Source organism: Ambystoma mexicanum, chromosome 6p, assembly GCF_040938575.1.
Source record: "Ambystoma mexicanum isolate Mex_15411 chromosome 6p, UKY_AmexF1_1, whole genome shotgun sequence".
Taxonomy (NCBI): Eukaryota; Metazoa; Chordata; class Amphibia; order Caudata; family Ambystomatidae; genus Ambystoma; species Ambystoma mexicanum.
The window spans coordinates 1,454,249,706-1,454,270,942 of NC_090935.1; the positions used below are offsets into that span (position 1 = coordinate 1,454,249,706).

At 44.8% G+C, this 21,237-nt stretch overlaps 1 protein-coding gene across 1 annotated transcript in view; it reads left to right on the forward strand.

Moving 5' to 3' along the window:
• Nucleotides 1–741: 741 nt before the first annotated feature.
• The window catches only part of LOC138510522 (zinc finger protein 417-like), a 318,227-nt gene continuing 297,731 nt past the window's right edge, over nucleotides 742–21,237 (forward strand). Inside the window, exon 1 of the mRNA XM_069626236.1 lies at nucleotides 742–1,168. Coding sequence (XP_069482337.1) covers nucleotides 1,145–1,168 — 24 coding nt within the window. The 5' untranslated portion in view covers nucleotides 742–1,144. The remainder of the gene's footprint in view (nucleotides 1,169–21,237) is intronic.

Here is a 21,237-nt window from a genome sequence, read left to right on the forward strand (position 1 = left end):
GTCCAGTGTTGCATGTCTTTTGGTTGTTCCTTATGGAAAAGGAGGAGAGTGGTGTGCCACCCCTCCTGGGAGTATGGCATCTCCCAGGGCTTTTGCTGTCCAGGACCACGTGACCAAACTAATAAAAGTAATGAGTGGAATTAACTGACTCTGGTGTGCCGTGTCGTTCTAACCAGTAGCTGGCTGAGGGCCTGCCCTGCAGGGCCATGGCCTCCACCAGGACGGTGCCCCTGCTGGGCAACGCTGTCCACGATAGCTTGCACCCAGGGGAGCAACCCTGCTGGGAGAAGCCGGTGCCCCTGCTGGGCAACGTCGGTGCCAGCTGGTGTGCCCCCATGCCATGGTCGGGGTCAGTGTGCTCACGGTCCAACAAGGATGATCCCTGCCACCAAGGAAGGTGGGTGCCCCACTAGCTGGCTCAGGTGCTCGAGCCAGCCCGCAGCAACATGTCAAGATATGTGCTGGGTGCCCCAGCTATGGACTGACTGGCCTGCGTGACCGCAGCTCCAGTCACAACACAGGGTACTTTCCAAAACGACTTCTTTACTCCAAGAAACCCAAATCACATTGGTAATTTTGCTGTTAACGCGGGGTGTATTGATGGTTCTGACTTTCATATGGGAGACTCAAAGGCCTCTTTTTCATACTCTTCGGGAGACCCGAATCATCTCGCCTTAAACTACGACTGGATGAAATACGTGTCAGCTTTTTAGCGAGCACACCAAGAGGACAAGACACAAGAAGCCGCCCGGGTTCTGCTTCTTGTCCACAGCACTCTGCCGGACATACGCCCGAACTTCATCACTCCTTTCCCGGCTCGCGCTCTCTTTTCCCACAATGCTGTTCTCGCATTTCCTCTTCCGGTTTCCCTGTGACGCACTTCAGAAACGTGTCTTTTCTCTGAGCATGCTCAAACCACCCGAAGCGTGAAAGCTGCAACTGCTTATATACCCGGGACTTTTCTAAACCGTGTTACTTTAAGGGTTATATTTTAGCTGTGTCTGTGTATCAGCTAAACCTCATTCTCTATGCTTGACTGCTCTAAGCAAATGAGCTGTGTGACCCTGGCCAGTTCATCTTTATTCCCACAGCAGTTATACCTGAAAAGCTAAACTTTATCTGGAAAAAAACAATCAGAAGAGAAATGTCCTGGCAGGATTCAGACAAGGTATGAGTAAATGTTCCTTTTGTCGTGCCAAAGTAATGAGACGCCAAGGTCACAATCCTCAACCTGTTGGTTCTCTCAGGAGGGTGAAGTAAAGATGTTTTAGTGTGTGATTCTATATAAGGTCAATTGATTAGAACTATTTTTGAGAAGGGGATTTATATTTGCTATGAGGCTGATCTCGTTAAAGTTCACCTAGTCTTGCATTTTCTTTAGCATCAACCCCCAACTGCCATCCGTTAATGGCCTCGTGAAAGGACAGCATGTTGATTCTGATGTTATTATTAGGGTTAGTGCAGTGCAGCAGCAGAGGTACCTCACAACCTTCTTGTTTGACCTGAAGGGATAAAAGTTACCAGACATCTCTGCCAGGGCAAAATCCACAGAGCCTCACTAGTACTTACCACTCTTTTGGTTATAAATTGAGTGTTTAAATGGGAAGCTCTTTTGTAGGACCCCAGAAAGTGTTGATCATTTGGTGATCAGAACTACCGATGATCTTTGTTTGTTTGTTTATTCATTTGTTATGCGCACCAGACTCGTAAGTAAAAGGGCGCAGCAGTATGAAGATGCAAAGCTTACAAAGTTGCGAAATATACATCAGATACAGTACTTACATGCTTACAAAATATACACAATGTACAAAAATGGGAGCAAAAATTAACAAAATGGCCTATGTAGTTACAGAAATAAACAGTAGACAATGTACAAAAATGTATGTTACACAGGTGATGCCCTTCGTAAATCACTTAGGCTCACAGGTAGGCTAAATTACACATGGTCTTCAAATGTTGACACAGTGATGCAAAAACAATACAGGTGGATGGGTCTCTTCAGATGTGGGCCAAAAGAGGTCCAAGACGGGTGCTAGGAGACTAGGGGTCAGTAGCGATGATGTGTTTTATTGCATTTTTTCAGAAGTGTGGGTAGGGTTGGTTGGCTCTCAGATCTTGAGGCCGTGAGTTCCAAAATGTAACTGCCTTTACAGTGAAGCTATTATCACTGATGGTGGTGAGCTTATATTTAGGTATGGTCAGACAGTTGCCGTTCACAGTTCTAGTGGTTCTGATCGAGGTTCTTCTCTGGAGTTTATATATAAGGTAGCTAGGGGCTGCGTTATTAAAGGCTTTGTAAGTCAAGGAAAGCGTTTTTAATTGTATTTTGTTGGAGGTGGATAACCATTTTTGCTGGCGTCTTGGGAGGAGATGTGGGTTCTTTTATTTATGCCTAGGGCTGGTTTTAGGGCATTGTTCTGTAATGTTTGGAGCTTTTGGATGGTAGATTTATTAGCACCACTGTATAAGGCATTACAGTAGTAAATTCTAGAAAGTATTAGGGCTCTGGCCAAGATAAGGCAGCTGACATCAGAGAGGAATGGCTTGCCAGCTCTGAGTAACTTGCAGGTGTAAGCCATGGAGGAGGTGAGGGATTTGACCTGTTTATCAAAAGACAATGTGGAGTCCAAGTAGAATCCAAGGGTTTTTAACTCCTTAGAGACTTTAATGGTGTTCCCGTCAATATTAAATGAGGAGAATTCTTGGCCTAGTTTTTTAATATTGGCCTGTGAGCCCAGAATTATTAACTCAGTCTTATCATCGTTCAAGCACAGGCCATGAGTGGCCATCCATGCTTGGATGATAAAATATACTTTGTTTACCAATCCTGTGTCCAAACTGTGATCCCCATAAAGTGGGAGGAGAATCTGAGTATCATCTGCATAGTTGGTGTAGGTGATACCGAGGTGGTCCAGATCATCGAACAAGGGCTTAGTGAAGATATTGTAGAGGGTTGGCGAGACACAGGAGCCTTGAGGAACACCACATAGGATGGGTGTTGGGTCTGCGGCTGCCGACGGGGAGAAGACTCATAGTTCTCTCGCTCAGGAAGGACTCAATCCATTTGATAGCTCCTGTGGAGAAGTGGGCCGCAGAGTCAAGGTGCCGGCATAGGACCTTGTGGTTGACCAGGTCAAGTGCGGCAGAGAGATCAAGTAGGAAAAGGAGTACTGTCTTACCTTTGTCTCTCTGCTCGTCTATTTGGGACTTCAGGTCAATTAAAGCTGTCTCTGTTCCGTGTAGTGGACGGAAGACAGATTGTCTGTTACCTAAGAGTTTGTGCAGTTCAAGATGTTTTTGAATTTGGATATAGGCCGCTTTATCCAATATTTTAAATAGAAATGGGACCGTAGTTATGGGCCTGTAATTAGTAGGGGTGAGAGGATCTAATGACTGTTTCTTGAGAAGGGGAAGCACTGATGATTGTTTGAGGTTAGCAGGGATGGTGCCTGTGGCGAAGGAGGCATTTATCAGTTTGGTGATGAATGGGGCAGATATTATCTTTACAGTTCGAAGGCTTCAGTGACAGGATAATTTTTTCTACTTCCGTGTACATTTTAGAAAAATGGAAGGTGGTATTGTAAGCTGATGGTAAAACGCTAGGCAGGAGGATATTAGGTGAGTGCTGTAGGTTCAGTACTTCTTTTTTTTGCTGAATTTTATTTTGGAGCGTGTTGATTTTATTAGCTAGAGCGTGTTGGATGTCTGTACACCAGAATTTGTCCTTAGTACAAACATCAGGCATAGCTTTTGGGGACTCTAATTCTTTGAGTATGGTGAAGAGTTCTTTCATAGTAGAGTTGGAATTAGCAATTCGTTCATCGTAGGATTTGCGTTTTGCCTGGCAGATTTCCTTCTTGTAATGTGAAGAGAGTGAGGTTAATTTGACTTTGTTCTCACTGGAAGGGCAAAGTCTCCAAACGGTTTCACTTTTTTCTTTAAGATACAAAGGTCTTTAAGTTGTGGTGTGAACCATTTGTTTAAGTGGGCTATTGGTTTACTAGGTCTGAGTTTGATGGGAGCAATTTTGTCCAGAGTGGTGAGCATAATATTGTTAAATTCCTGAACTAGGATACTAGGATCAAGATTTTCTGGCAAAGCATTCAGGGTGGGCAGGATGGCAGGGATGACTTTCTCTACTGTGATATTTTTTACTTCTGGTTGAGCATGGTGGCGCTAGAGGCTGAGCCAATGGAGTGGGTCTTATAGTAGATAAGTGGAAGGACACCAGAGAATGGTCAGTCCATGATAACGGTAGAATGGAAGAAATGGTAGCTGAGCAGTTAAAGTCCACCATCCAATCCAGTATTCTCCCTTTCAGGTGGGTAGGTTTGTTGACTTTTTGGGAAAGACCTAGTGCATTGAGTATGTTGACTATATCTGCTGCATTTTTATCCATTTGGTCATTGAAACCTAAGTTAAAGTCTCCTAATAGGAGTAGTTGCGAGGTAGGTTTAAGGTTGTTCGTGATTATGTTGTGCAGATCCTTCTCAAAAGTACCAAAAGGACCAGGCGGTCGTTATATTAGGTGTCAAAAACACACTTACAACGAGGGAGGAGAGGACTCGACACTCTCCCCTGAACCACAGAAGCCGAGAGCACTCGACCCTCCCACCGTGGTTGGCACAGGTACCTGAAGGAGTACACAGGACACCACGTGGCAGCCAGTGGGGGGAAGAAAGAGTTAGGGAGAGGTTGTGGATGGGGTAGGGGAAATTAGGAAAACCGGGAAAAGGGTCAGGGCAAACCTAAGTTGGATAGGTAGGGGGAAGCACTGGGAAAGAACCCTTCCTGTCTGGTTCCTGTTTCCTTAATACCTAAACATCCTGAAGCATAACTCAAGACACACCTTAATACATATGCACTTGACTTAAAAGAAAACACAGAAGCAAACATTCACATGTAGTAGCAAGCAGGATGAACACAGGACAAGGGGAATTTCTCCATAAATGAAGGACAAAACACATGGCCCGTAAGGCAAGCTTGATACAATACATAAACACGTAACTTCATGTCCTTGAAGTTTAAACAGGCGAGATTATGCCCACATAAGCACTCGGTGAAGTTCTCGCATCATGGTAATAAACCCACTATCAGCAACCAACTCAGACCTTCCGTGATTGCCTAGCACAAATCCAATGCGGGTGAAAGCAAGTACATAATGAGCCCCACCCCACAATGGCGCTGCAGCACTTCTCTGATCTCCGAGGGCCCCTCGGGACACCTCGGAGTATTAGTAGCACGCCGTGAGTCGCAGCCGGTCCACCTGCTCTGCACGGTGCGAGCGAACGCTGGAGGCTTCAATGGCCCATTGTGCGAAGCTTCGTTGCAGCAATCAACGGGACAGAGCTTCGCCGTCCATGGCTCTGCAGCGCTTCGCTGTCCATGGCTCCGCAGCGCTCCGTCGACCTACTCCTCACACCAACCGCACTAAGATCGTTAATAAGCCACACCTGATTTACGCGCCTTTGCCCTTTATGCTGCTCACAATCACTGCAGCTGGCAACGTGCACGTGACATACTCCTGTGGTCGAGATTTGAACTACAAGCCCCCTGTGACTTGCTGGGAATTGTAGTCTTGCCTCCGTACTTGCCTAGGAGGTTTAAGAAACAAAACGTGTTACTCCTGTGCGCTTCCAGCCCTTATTCCTCACATTACCTCCCCTCCCAGGCCTCTTCCCAGGTCCAATGTTTTGTGGATGTCTCTTATGAAAGTCTCAGTAATTGAGGCGCATGCACTGCTTCTGCCGGCTCCCATGAACAATCTTCCAATCCACAACCTTTCCACTGAATCAGGTACCATAACTTTTGTTTTATTTTCTTAGCATCCAAAATGCGTTTCACCTCATACTCCAAATGTCCTTCCTTCACCATAGGAGGAGGTCACTTTGTCTTTAATTCCAGAGCTGCAGGTTTAAGCAGAGATACATGAAATACCGGATGTACCGGCAAAGTCTTTGGCAATCTCAATTTCACTGCAGTATCAGATACACACTTAATGATGTTGTATGGACCAATAAATCTCGGCATACATTTCCTAGATCCCACCAAGGCTAAATTCCGAGTTGAAAGCCACACTCGGTCCCCAATCTTGTACCATGGACTCTCCTGCCTATGCTTATCAGCTTGTTCCTTATAGGTTTTCTTGGCTCTTTCCAAATTTGTGCATGCTCTCTGCCTGAATGCTAGAAGCAACTGTTTTCGGTCTTGTAACACTGGCATGGTTTCAACCTCAGGTAATTGCTCCGGGATCATATTTTGTTCCTGCCCATACAAACATTCATTAGGTGCCATTCCCAGTGAGCTGTGGAAGGTATTATTGTATGTAAATTCTGCCAACCACAGGGCCTGCACCCAGGAGTCCTTACCATCCCCAGATAACCTCTCAAATATTGTTCTAAAGTCTGACTAAATCTCTCCGTCTAACCATCGGTCTGGGGATGGTAACTGGTGGACAGAGCACAGTTGATTCCCAGCATCTTACAGAAAGCACGCCAAAACCTGGATGTAAACTGTGAGCCTCTGTCTGAAACAATACTCTTTGGTAACCCATGCAACCTAACAACATGTTGTAAGAACAACTCAGCCAACTTGCCTGCCCCGGGAATACCAATACATGGAACAAAATGAGCCTGTTTGGACAAATAATCCACCACTACCCAAATGGTATCAAACTGGTTATCTGGTGGTAAATCAGTTATAAAATCCATAGAAATGTGAGTCCATATTTTTTCTGGTGTAGGCAATGGCTGTAAGTAACCTCTCTTTTTAACATGATCAGCCTTATTCCGTACACAATTTTCACACTGTATCAGATATTTTACCACATCTTGTCTCAATGTAGGCCACCAAAAATACTTCACCAACATTTTTTGCATCTTTCTCTGACCTGCATGCCCCGCCAACGGGGATCCATGGCACCAAAGCAGCGCCTTTTCTTGCAATCTTTTAGTGGGCAAATACAAATGACCCTGGTGGTGGGGTAACCCATCTCGCACAGTACGTGCCGGATGACTGTCCTTCCACTGTTGCAATTGTCTATAGGAGACAGCTTTCTTTATTTGGTCAATTAATTGGCTAGTGACCGCCCCAATAACTTTCTCCGGAGAAATAATGGTCTTAACTTCCCCTACTGTCTGGTCAATGTTTTGTTGCCAGGATAATGCATCCGCCTTCCCATTCTTACTCCCTGGTCTGAAGGTCACCACAAAATCAAATTCATTAAAGTACTGGGACCATCGGAGCTGTCTTTGACTCAAGGTGTGCGCGGTTTTGAAATACTGTAAGTTCTTATGATCAGTCACCACCACCACCTGATGACTCGCTCCCAGTAAATGATGCCTCCATTCTAAGAATGCTGCTCGAATGGCCAACCATTCTTTGTCAGTGATTGAGTAATTCTGCTCACAACCAGTTAACTTTTTTGAAAAGAAGGCTACAGGATGCCATACTCCTTCCTCATCCTTCTGTGATAATATGGCTCCTATGGCGATGTTACTTGCATCGTTCTCTATCTGAAACGGTTTCTCCATGTTTGGGTGTCTCAATACTGGAGCCGTAGTGAAGGCCACTTTCAATTCTTTAAACGCCCTATCTGCCTCCGGGCTCCACACAAAACTCACTGCTTTCTTCAGTAATTGTGTAATGGGTGTGACTATTTTAGAAAAATTGCTAATAAAGCGCCTATAGAAATTGGCAAATCCCAAAAAGGATTGGATGTCTTTGATACATTGTGGAGATGGCCAATCTTTGACTGCCAGCACCTTCTTTGGGTCCATGACCACACCAGATGGAGTCAGAATATACCCTAAAAACTCCACTTGTTTCACATGAAACGCAAATTTCTCCAATTCTACACATAATTGCTATTCTTGTTTAGGCAGTGTTGCACTGTTTACATTTTGTTCGGGAGAATCTGAGTAGATCAAGATATCGTCAATATGAACAATAACAAACATATCAATAAAGTCCCGCAATACTTCTTGCATAAAAAACTGAAAAGCTGCAGGGGCATTACACAAACCAAACGGCATCACAAGGTACTCAAACAACCCAAATTTAGTTCAGAAAGCCATTTTCCACTCATCCCCCTCTTTCACTCTGATTAAATGATAAGCTCCTCTTAAATCAAACTTGGTGTAAATCTGTGCAGACCTCACTTGATCCAACAACACTGAAATTAATGGCAAAGGAAATCTATTTTTTACCGTAACTCTATTTAGTGCTCGATAATCGATTCAGGTTCGTAAGGTGCCTTCCTTTTTAGGGACAAAAAATAAAGGTGAGGAGACTGGGGAAGTAGAATGCCGAATGAATCCCTTGGCCAGCACCTCATCTAGATATTCCCTGAGATATTTATTTTAGGTCTCTGTGAGAGCATATATCCTGCTACATGGTAATTTGGCCCCTTCTTCCAGTTCAATTACACAATCATAGGGATGATGCAGAGGTAATTTTTCTGATCCTCCCTTATCAAAGACTCTTGCAAATCCTCTATATTGGACTGGGATGCCTACATCTACTGCTCCCACCACTTGTTCCGGAGATTCTCTTTCCACTAACCAAGATGCAGCTCCTACTTCTGGTAACATATGATCCTGACACTGCTGCCCCTCAAACCACACCATCTGTTTCGCCCAATCAATTCGAGGGTTATGTTTTTTTTAACCATGGCATGCCCAAAATTAACCCAAACTGAGGTGCTGAAATTAAATCAAATGTAATCTCTTCTCTATGGCCTGATGGGCACACCATCTCCAGTTTCTTGGTTTGTTGCCGAATGGGTCCTGATATTAAAGGCGATCCATCCACCAACTGTACTAGCTCCACTCTTTCCTTCTCCTGTATTGTCAATCCCCATTGTATTGCTAATGCAATGTCCACAAAATTGCCCGTTGCACCTGAATCCACCATGGCCCATACCTCCTATTTAGACACCGCAAAACACAGCGTCACCAATATATACAAGTGAGAAATCTTATTACCAATTGTGTTAGCTACCCATCTAGGGAACCTTATTTCACTGGGGCCTGTCACCGGTGTTCCCGCTACGGCCGGCCCGTCTATTTTCCTGCTTCCTTCTTGCTTCTTTTGCTGTCCGCCCCTCTTTGTGGCGTGTTGGGAAAGGTATGTATAAAATGTCCTGCCTGCCCACAGTACAAACACAAATTGTTAGCTTTACGCTGCTACTTTTCTGTTACCGATAGAGGTCCTCTAATACTACCGATCTGCATGGGTTCCACTTCATTTCCCCTACCTCCCTTAATCCTATCCAGTCTCACAAAGGGTGCCACTTACGTTTTTTTCTTGTCTCCTTTTCACTCATTCATTCTGTGATCCAATCTTAACGCCAAATCAATCATAGCTGTACATGTCCCTGGTTGTGGTTCTACCTGAGCAATGGCATCCTTTAATTCTTCCTTCAAACCCTCATAAAATAGCACCGTCTGTTTTGCTACTGGCCACTCCGTCTCAATCACTAACCGATTAAACTGAGTAATATAAGTCACTAGATCTCGACTACCCTGTTTCAAGTTCAACAATTCTTTATCCTGTGCCAAAGATACCTCCCGCCGGTCAAATAATCTACCAAACTCTGCCAGGAACCCATCCCAATTATATAACAAATGGTCATCCTTTTAAACTAGTGGCATGGCCCAAGCCGCTGCATCCCCCGTTAAATAGGAGATCACAAATGCCGTTCTAGCCTGTATCGTTTCAAATGCTGTCAGTTTACATAGAAAATGCAATCTGCATTGAGTCAAGAACATCATATATTTGCGAGGATCCCCTGAAAAACGCTCAGGGGCTGCCAAAGGTACACTGCTGGGAGGTTGTGCAATTACTGTAGCACTCTGATTAGAGACTACTTCCCTAGGCCTTGCTGTAGATCCACTTGGCCCCTCCAAAGGGGTTTGCTGCGCCACTAAACCTTGTACTTGTGCTTTTAAAGCGTCTGACTCTTGACGGTTATGTGCCAATTCTACTTGGATATCTTGTAAGGCCTTTAGCACATCAGCCAAAGGCGGAGGAGTCGACTCCATTTGGCTTGGGTGGTTGTAAGTATCCCAATATGGGGGTGGCTTATTATGTCAAAAACACACTTACAACGAGGGAGGAGAGGACTCGACACTCTCCCCCCGAACCACAGAAGCCGAATGAATTCGACCCTCCCACTGTGGTTGGCACAAGTGTCTGAAGGAGTACACAGGACACCACGTGGCAGCCAGTGGGGGGAAGAGGAGTTAGGGAGAGGTTGTGGATGGGGTAGGGGAAATTAGGAAAAACGGGAAAAGGGTCAGGGCAAACCTAAGTTGGATAGGTAGGGGGAAGCACTGGGAAAAAACCCTTCCTGTCTGGTTCCTGTTTCCTTAATACCTAAACATCCTGAAGCATAACTGAAGACACACCTTAATACGTATGCACTTGACTTAAAAGAAAACACAGAGAAGCGAACATTCACATGTAGTAGCAAGCGGGATGAACACAGGACAAGGGGAATTTCTCCATAAATGAAGGACAAAACACATTGCCCGTAAGGCAAGCTTGATACAATACATAAACACGTAACTTCATGTCCTTGAAGTGTAAACAGGCGAGATTATGCCCACATAAGCACTCGGTGAACCTCTCGTATCATGGTAATAAACCCACTATCAGCAACCAACTCAGACCTTCCGTGATTGCCTAGCACAAATCCAATGCGGGTGAAAGCAAGTACATAATGAGCCCCACCCCACAATGGCCGCAGCACTTATCTGATCTCTGAGGGCCCCTCGGGACACCTCAGAGTATTAGTAGCACGCTGTGAGTCGCAGCCGGTCCACCTGCTCTGCACGGTGCGAGCGAACGCTGGAGGCTTCAATGGTACATTGTGCAAAGCTTCGTTGCAGCAATCAACGGGACAAAGCTTCGCCGTCCATGGCTCTGCAGCTCTCCGTCGACCTGCTCCTCACACCAACCGCACCACGATCGTTAATAAGCCGCACCTGATTTACGCGCCGTTGCCCTTTATGCTGCTCACAATCACTGCAGCTGCAACGCGCACGTGACATACACCTGTGGCCGAGATTTCAACTACAAGCCCCCCCGTGACTTGCTGGGAATTGTAGTCTTGCCTCCGTACTTGCCTAGGAGGTTTAAGAAACAAAACGTGTTACTCCTGTGAGCTTCCAGCCCTTATTCCTCACATTAGGTGAATAGTGAGTGATTGTGAATTATTTATCTGTAATTTGGCAGAGAGAACTTCACATGATTGTGACAAATGGGTAGGGGCTAGCCTAAGGCAGAGACATGTTTTAAAAATAATAGCAATGCCGCCATCTCAGGTGTTGTCTCGGTCTTGTCTAACTATGGTATAGTCATCGGGGATAGCTAACGTAAGTGCAGGTCCTGCTGCATTATGTAGCCATGTTGCCGTAACTGCAAGGAAATCTAGATTGTTTCTTCTTGAAAAATTACAGTCCTTGTCGGCTTTATATTCCTATTCAGGCGATATCTCTTATGCCAATAAGATAGTGGTTTGTTCCCAGGATCTGCACCCTGGGTGCTTATATTGCGAATGTAGCAATATTCAATTATATTTTAACTTGAAAAAACACTTATGCCGGGTGCGCTCCTGGTATACAAGGTTTAGTCACACATTTCTTGTTTTCAATAATTGACTTCCAGTTAGTCAAGCACTGGTGTATTTATTGTTCATATATTTTTTTCCCAAATTGTTCCATCAATCTCACATTTGCATTAATTTTCATGCAGTTTCCTCCTGTGCATTATTTAGTTTGTTCCATAGATATTTTACTCTCTCTCAACAGGTGTTTCCCCATGGAGAGATACCTTTATTCTGAAGTTTTCCTCTTAATGTAACTTATCAGTTGGCCGCTGACAGCTTGCTCTGCAGCGCTCATCCTTCCTTCAACCCCAGCCCCTCACGCTTGCGATTGATCATGCCAGCCTGTTCAACCCATATTTTGCGCGCCAAGAGGCCCTCAAGGAACGACCACCTCTAGGACCTCGAGAATCCTCCAGTGTACTCCTGACACTGCTACTCCCTGAGCCACTGCGCTCCCAAGTTCCGACCTCCCAAGATACTACCCACCTTGGAATATCTCGTCCTAATGAAGGCCACACCATCAGAGCTCATCCAAGCTCACTTTCTGGCCGAAACACTGTTGTGTTGACTGTTATATTGTCTGCGTTGTCCTTGTTCAACCCTACATTGTTTTGATGTATATGTGCTTATTATTACATGCTATCACCTCACTAAATCCACTGGTCTCCTTCCCAAGGACCGCTCAGTGGATGTGTAGGCATTGAAAAGACGTTACAAATATTTGAAAATGTGTCACTCACAAACTGGTTATTATACCTTCAAAATGTGTAAATTCTTTTGTATCTTGTGTTACTCTCAATTAAGTGTATCTACAAACATGTAAACTGCAGTTTTATTAAAAATCTATCTGCAGTACTCGGAACTGTCCTGATACATTTTTGTCAGAAGTCATTCACAGTTACTTGTACACACTTACCAAGGTGTAACCCCCATAGGTGTGTGTTCACCCTTCGTTCATCAGCCAGGTATCCCATGACCTTGCTCATTTTTGCTCTTTAATATGTGACTACCCACCTGGGTAGAGCAAGGCATCAACCAGGTGCCCTTTTTGATAAACAGGTGTGTAATGAAGCCTTTGCAAAATATCACAGCATTACAGCTTACATAGCCCCTCCTGGAAATACTCTGTTATCTGTGCTTGTCTGTACAAGATTTGTCGTTTTTCTCAGAGAGGCATGTATTGGAGGTTCAACTCCCCCACACATTGCAATCTTCAAGGTGTAAATGGTACGCTGTCTTAAGTGGGGCAGGGGTCAGTGGAAATGAAGAGCAAGGAAAGAAATAAACAGCCCACCCTATTAGAGTGCTCTCAGAAAGGCAGGAGGGGTGGTTTAATGTCATTCATTGAATGCACATTACAGTTGAAGCTTAATATGGGTGGCCAGTCCCTTTACAAGATCATGGTAGCACAATAATCAACATATCAGGCTTGTGCCTCTAGAAGTCTGAAACAGGGGATACACAGCTAGTTATGTGTCGGGCATGTGACTCACAGAGCCCAGTGTGTAGCTTTGTGTCAAATATCATATCTGGATTGTGTTACATCACAATTAAGAAGAAATGGTTGGGTTTGACTAGGGACACAGGCCATGACAAGTTTTTGGGAAGCTTTTCATCTGGGGCATTTTGAATGCTGATTGGGCTGGGTTGGAAGGAGTCTACCAGCGATTCATTGCCTCAGAGAGGCAGGTGGGGCGGGTGCAGAGTCATTTGAATGGCTGTGTGTGCATGTTGAGTACAATATGAAACCAGAAGAATGATTTGCTAATAACATTTGACTCGTACAGCGGTTTTGGTTGAAATGCTGCAGACAAGGGTTTAGACGAAGGCCCCCCCCGACTGGACATTTTGGGAAAGATCTGTTAAAAAATGAAAAAGTTATTAATATAACAAAAAACACAGTTTGTGCCTATTTCATTTTCCCGTAGACAAACAAAGGCCAATTTTTGCTCCTGTGCACAGCGAAAACCACTGGATGGAATTGGACCAGGGATGAAATAACTTGGGCATGAAGCTTTGACTCGAGATCCAGGGGCATTTGGGGTTATAGCGTCCAGTACCTTTTAAAATATTTGATGGAGAATGGGGTGCCCACGTCTCCCAAAATATAGGTATATCTCCCATTGTGCAATGCAAAACAGAGGCTTTTCAGGACTGAAAACCTGCCATTTATTTTTGTTTGATGCAACTGATCGATGTGGGACACCATATGAAATTGGAGAGTTAGAGGAGGGCTAGAGACGAAGTTAAGAGTACGAACGATTTCCCTTAGCCACGGTTATTCAGCAGGATAACTGCGGCTACAGAAGAAAAAAGCGAGCAGGAATGAAAGTGCATCATACAGAACAACAAGGTTTTGGGGCCAAGGGTAAGGGCTAAGGAGGGAAACATACGTTTATGGGAGTGGGGAGAGCAGGGCAGGAGCAGAGGGGCACCTGGTAAGTGACTGGGGGCAGGGAATAATGTTTAACTGCAGCTATCTGATGACTACAGATAACTGTGCCTATCTGTAGTACATGGCCATGATACCTGTGGTTATGGGGAAAAAGTTATATATAAAATAAAAGTATATATTATTACAGCAACAGTCAGGTAGGGAATGAAAAATCATTAACCATGGCCGAGCGCTATGGCTAGGGGCCTGGTAATGTTTTAAACTGTACAGTGGGCACGGCCAAAGGCCACAGCCAGTGACATGAAACAAAATGATGGTATAACAAAACCCTTGAAATTCCCTGAAAAAACTTTGGTTAAAGTGTAGTTAAGTTGGCCACATTTATCGCAACAAAACCCCTGAAATTGTGTGCATTTGGAATGTCATGACCAGTTTACCTGGGCGTGTTCCCATTGAAAAGCCGAAGAGCATATATATATTATAGGAGAAGGGAGTCACAATAACATACACAATTGCATTATGGGGACATCAATGGGAGTGCGCCGAGTTAAGCCAGGCATGACTTCCCACATTTCTGGGGCTTTGTTGCGATAAATGTGGTCAACTTAACTAAACTTAAACCAAAGTTTTTCAGTGAATATATATACATGTTCCCCCCAGTAGGTTTATTTTGGACCCACTAGCCCCAGTGAACACCGCCTTCATGCTCACTGGGCAGGGCCATATTGCACATCTTGTCATGTTCCCCCAATAGATTACCCCACACCTCACTGTAGCTGTAACATTCCACTTTCATTTGTATTAATCACAGTTTTTTAACTGTCTCTTTTTTTAAAAAACTTTTTCCCCATAACCACAATCATCAATGAACCACAAATAACCTCGAATATTTTTAAAATATTTGCGGTTATTATACGTATGATGCACTTTAAAAAATAAACCCTGAATATGAAAGAAATAACCTCAATTATGTGAAAATGTTCGAGCTCTGCACTTGGTCCCCAGCCCTCCACCCCGATTCCCCAATTTCACATGGTGTCCACCCTTCCCACCGCTTGCCTGATAGCATTTCATCCTTTTTCCTGTGCCAAATGGCATTTTTCAACTTTTCATTTTTGGACAACCGCGAATATTACTCTGAATATTCGCGAATATCTGGCATTGGACAAAAAAAAGAAATGGCGGATTTCATTCCTGAAAAGTCACTCTGCTGCATTGCACCATGGGAGATTTATCTATCATTTAGGGAGAAGGGGCCACCCCCTTTTCTGTCAAATATTTTAAAAAAGAATGGGACTAGTCTGAAATCGCATTTTTTTGTGTTCTTAATAACTTCTTTATTTTTGAACGGATCTTTCCCAAAATTGAGTGCAATTTTTGTCTGGCGATCAGCAATACATTTTTATCGTGTTTTCAATTTATCTTGATACTCAACTCAACTATTGTGCTGTGACCGCCGCACTATAATATGAGGATATATGCAGCGGATTTGGGAAGCATGTTGGGAAGGAGAGATGGTCTTCCCACCCCATTAGCGATTCTGAATGAGAAACAGACTGTAAACTGCACACCAAGGGAGCAGGGTGGAGGGGGGTGTATACACAAGAAAGTGTATGATTGCGTAGTGCATGGATTAGTAGCTATATAGTAGACGCGAGTGTCGACGCCATCTTGGTTATTGGCCGTCATTTTTGTAAGTGGGCCCAAGCACGGCGAAAGGCACCAAACGTGTTAGTAAGAGATTTGCATGGCCCACATAGACCTAACCCCTACCACGAGTAAACTTTGGCGAGTTACAAGCCTGCTATTGCAAGGCATAAAATAAGCAGTGTCGTATAGCAATTTGCTATGCAATTCTGTAGGTTTGCTAATTAAATTGACACTTGTGAAGCAAAGATAGCTATTTAAGTTGCCCTGTTCAATGAAAGCACAGCTCACCCTGCATTCCTCTGCCCTCTGGTCTTTCTCCACCCTTTTTTCCTCTGTTCACTGCAGTAATCGTCTACTCCACTAAGTGCCAAAGGCCTGTGTCGCAGTGCTAGTCAAGAATTATTTTATACAAATAATTGCAAGCCAGAAGTAATCAGGATGACAATTTTATTAAGCCAACTAAAGCCTGTCTGGCAAAGACCAGTATTTGTTAACTTTATATATTTTTTAAAAGAGTCATGCAATTCCATTCCTTTACATAATGCATAATTGCAGTATTGCAAGTTTAGGTTAGTGTATCTTAATCTCAGTGTCAACTAGATTTCATTTTATTAGGAAAGATGCATCATATAGAAGAGTGAACATTTTGAAAATGTACATGATTACACAGCCACATACTTTGAATGGCAAACTTAGTTCTGTGACCTACTGGTCACATACATCTGCAACTGGTTCTCAACCCATGAGCTGAACCCATACTCCTGTACATCCTATCTTATCACCCCTGTTGCATTATACCAGCTAACCTGAAAGTGAGATGGCCACAAAATATAATTTTGCCCCTAACTTGTCCAGTTGTCTGCCTGCTACGCCATGCACTTTGCTTAGTATCTTCCTGTCCTTCCTCTTACATAATGAATACACAAGACAAACGAGATGTACACAACGTAGTGAGGATAGCTCAGCAGCAATGTGCGCGCCTTGGAAGCAAGACGACACGAAGCAACACAGGTTCGATCCCCGGGTCCGTGCTTAGAAACCTCTGGGTATTTAAGCGCGTTATAAATACGCAACTTTGACAAAAAAAAATCAAAAAAACAATTACCTGTAACAGTGCCTTGATGCCCGCGGCCTGTGTGAGCGCTTTAAAAATGTAAAATAAATAGTTCCATCCAGTCTGTACTTCTACAGATCTGCTGCAATGCCATACACCGCGTTTAGCCTCCAGAGCTCACTTTGCTCGGATGATTGCATTGTATAACAGCACAAACATGAGAGGTAGCCAAACTGTTTTCATCGCCTTTTTATTGTATCTATTTGTGTCCATTCATGGAGCTAACCTTTTACAGACACTCATCCAGGGCACGCAAAGTCTACTTGCCCACTCGAGTAGGCTTTATGAAGGGCAAGTACCATTTGCAGGGGACATTTGAAACTTTTATTTAATATTTACTTTGTTTGCATTAAATGTCACATATTTCGCTGTGCATGTCTGGCCTCTGGGTGGCAGCTGTGTGCCAAACACAAAGAGTTTTTGGTGGCTTGCACCATTTTACAGAAAGCGCATTTAAATGTTTTGTCTTCTGTTGCCATGAGTCGAGTGCATTTCCGTTAGGTCGGTTAGGTAAACTTAGTTACTAGACCCGCAGGTCTATCAGAATTGTAAAGAAAGGCCTGACTCTTTCAGAAATGTCTTACTCCAGCGGTATAGATACTGTATTGTTACTTGTTTTACGTCTCGTGTACAAATAACTTCTAGTGACACCTATTAGTATACCATTGCTATTCAAATGGGTTTGTTTGCTAATCAAGAAAATGGTAATTAGCTAACTCTGCTAATCATTTTTTTAAAACTAATTTATGCCTTGTATTGTTTCTGAGGCTGTAGGCCTTCGTGCTCCAGAAAGAATGTGCTGTGCAAGGCCACGAGAAGGGTGCAGAGCACATCCTGGCAGTTACATGACCCCTCATCGCTAACAACCCACACGTTAGAGTTACAGCCCTCCAAGGCTTTCATCGCAAGACCCACACATACCACGGTGCCAGCCAGACCCAGACCACCGTCCATAAAGCTATAAGACCCCCGATTGATCAAATAAATCCGAAAGCAAAGCTATCTTGCCTTCACAATTGGGTCACATCATTTGTCCTGCGGGGTGCCAGGGAGTAATGAAATTATAGCTCAAAGCGAGGGTGGAGAAACTTGGAGGCTGCTGGCGCATCTGGGATTGAGTGAAGAATGGAAGTTGGTATGACCTTGACTCTCCCCCTGGGCCCATCTTTGTGTCTGCCAGGTGCACCATTGCAGTGATAGAGTAGCATTGTTTTTGAAATAAGTGATTGCTTGTTAGGCCTTTTTTATCCCGGATGACGAGCCCAGCAGCAGCCACATGGATGGACATGGACAAGAAGGCTGGGACCAATGGTCTAGTACCCCCTATGGAGTGGACCTCCCATGTATAGGGTCACTCCAACCAGCCTCGCAGGTTTTTACTGTACATAATGACAACAGTGATGATGCCAGGCATCCTTTTAACTTGCTGCACATCCCCAATTTGGCAGAACGTTCGGCAACAGCAGTGTTCTTTGCTGATGCATTTGTATTTTGTAGAAATAAATACTTGTTATCCTTGCAAGTGGGGACTAGGGCCTTTTTCCCTAGCGGGTAGTATTTCTTCTGGATTGAGCGTGCAGGGGCATCCTTCCATTTGGTGACCCCAATGTGATCCCAGCGACCCCTGCATCGACAGAGGCTTCCAGGTCGCTTCTCCAAAGGGGCTGCGCCCACCTGCACTGACCAGTTCCAGATGCGTCAGTCCTAGAGGTGTTCAAGAGCCATTTTTACCGAATTCCTGTCTGCTCTTTGAAGCGGGGCGTGGCTCTGAAGAAAGTGCAGGCCATTGTTGGAACCCTGTGATGGAGTTTGGGTGAGCACGCATATGTGAGTATATGCGTGAGAGATGGGGATTGTGCGAATGATGGAAAGGAGTGTGTGATTGTGTGGTAAAAAAGGATTTGGGTGTTTTATTTGTATTTTTTTTAACGAATTATACGGAAGGAAAATAAAGGAGTGTAGGGAGCCTTCCCGAGTGGGGGGAGATGATGGTACCATTTATTTTGTGAACACAGAGGTAAACAAGTAGGAGCTCTGCATAATTATTGAGCTCAGATATAGTAGTATTTGACATTTTAGTGTTGGTTTAGTGTATTGAGATTTTTTTGTAAGGCCTGAAGGCCACAAATGGGTCATTGTTAGTGTGGTATTTTAAGTATATTGAGTGAGAGTGGTGCGGTATTGGGTGTGAGTGAACGGAACGGGAGGGACCTTTGACTGGAGGCGACAGGGAGGGTGGGATAGAAAACTGATTTTGACTTTGACAACTACAGTGTGCGCAGCACGCAAGCATAAGCTTAGGAGATTTGAGCACTCTATTCACTAAAATGGGAGGAGGGACTCCGCCAGAATATATGTAAAGTGTGCTGCCACTTTACAGGGACAAAATTGGGAAGTACCACAAACAGTGGGTGGTAGAGACACAAGGGGGATGCCCCGCTCCTGGCCAGAGCCTGTCACCCATAATAAGGGAGTGCTAGAGCACATAAGTACATTTTTAGCAGTGAAGTATAAAGGAAAGCAACCACAGAAAGGAAAATAGATTTGAGATCTCTGGAAAAGGATTGAGGACGTAGCAGACCCTGACGAGGGAGGGGTGCAAGATATCCATCGAGGAGGTACTGTAATCGAAGGGGGTGAGACATCAACGGAAAATAAGGGATTATATCCGTTGGCGGCTCACCCAGCAACAGGATACACTAACCCGACCTATGCGTCCACCCCAGCAATGGCCCCGCCACCACTGTACGTTCCTACCCCAGCTACCGCCCCCTCCCAAGAATGCAAGGAGATGAAGGAATTAGAGGAGGCACTGGAAGCGGCGTGAGTAGAGCTGGCACGATTAAGAACAGCGCAGACGGAACAAAGGGTAAAAGGAAGCAGACTAGATGAATAGCGGGCCAGGGACCTTTTATTTAGATTAGACAGTACAGCAATAAAGGATGTGCACATTCAGACGAAGCAGGGTGAGGGCGAGCGAGCAGGGAGCACGGGATATGGGACAGTGAGGTCTGATAGGGAAATGGACAGAGATTTGAGAGAAGAAGAATAGAACACAGAAGGTGAGGGTGCGGGCGATGAAGAAGAGGGACAGCAGGCACCAAAAATAGCACAGAAGGTAGAGAGCATGTGGAACGAGAGGCTCTGGAGCAGGTATGGCCAAGTGGCAGTGGCAAGGAAGAAGGGAAGTGCAGGAAGGAAAACCGGGGTGTAAGAGGTGGGCACGCAGATGCCACTATTGCACAAGGGCTCAGGGAGAGCACACTACGTGCGCTGGGTTCAAATAGATAAAAATAACTTGATCAAGGTGCTCCCGCCCCTCACTGCAGCTGCTGGTAAATGGATTTACACATTCGAAAAACAGACGGCAGGTGTCCCTTTAGCAGTGGGGGATATGAAATGTTTGCTGGTAGCAATTGTTGGGACATATGTTGGGACAACTATGCACACTATGGGGCACCTTTCAACAACCTTCGGGCACAAGTGTGGGATGTGCTACGGGGAACATATCCCGACACCCCATACTAACAGTCTACAATGCAATACACTATGGGAGAGGATGAGGAGCCCGCACAGTACATTGTTAATTTGCAAGAGATGTGGAGGGTGGAGACTGTGGACCAGTGGGACTGATCAGTTCCTCTTTTCTACTTTGTCATAAAAAGGGGCTTACCCAAGGAGGTGCAGAAGGTGCTTAACAAGTGGATGGGCGGAGATTCAGACAATGATAATACACCATTGCAAAAGAATTAAGGAGCTTGAAAAAAAAGCAGCACAGTGGATATCGGCAGAGGAAGCGAGATTATTTCAGAAAAAGCTAGGTAAAATAGCTGTAGAAGAGACGGCACAGACACCTGCACTGATAGAAATGACAGGGAACACACAGGCGTCCACAGATGTCAGGATTGCTGCATTCTGGCCAGGAGGAGAACACGGACAGTGGGGAAATGGACCTCAGTACTCCTACCCAGAGTGGCAATAAGGAGGTCAGCAGCGCGGGAGGGGTGGCTTCCAAGAAGGAAGGGGAGCAGGCACAGGTCCTTTGCAAATGTTGGAGCTGTGGAAAGAGGGAACATTTTGCAAGGGAAGGCAGAAGCAGACAGGGGGCGGGATATGGCTCCTATACCAATTATCATTCACCATCCCAGCCCCAACCACAGGTACGAACCCCGAGGGTGACATCAATTCCCTATGAAATGCATCAAGCTTATACCCAACTGCTATCTCAACCACCAGGTGCACAAAGGCGTAACACACACATGCTGCAGTCACCAGGGCCCTAACAGCATGCCATGTACGGGAGTAGCATGCCAATAGCTAACATGATGCCGAACGGCACCGTCGTGCCATACGGAGGAGTGTGTGGTAGGGACAATCCCTTTTACGTTATGATATGATATGATATTTTATTTATATTGCACTCATACACAAGTGATTCAAGTTCCATACAAGTTCCCAGGGACTAAT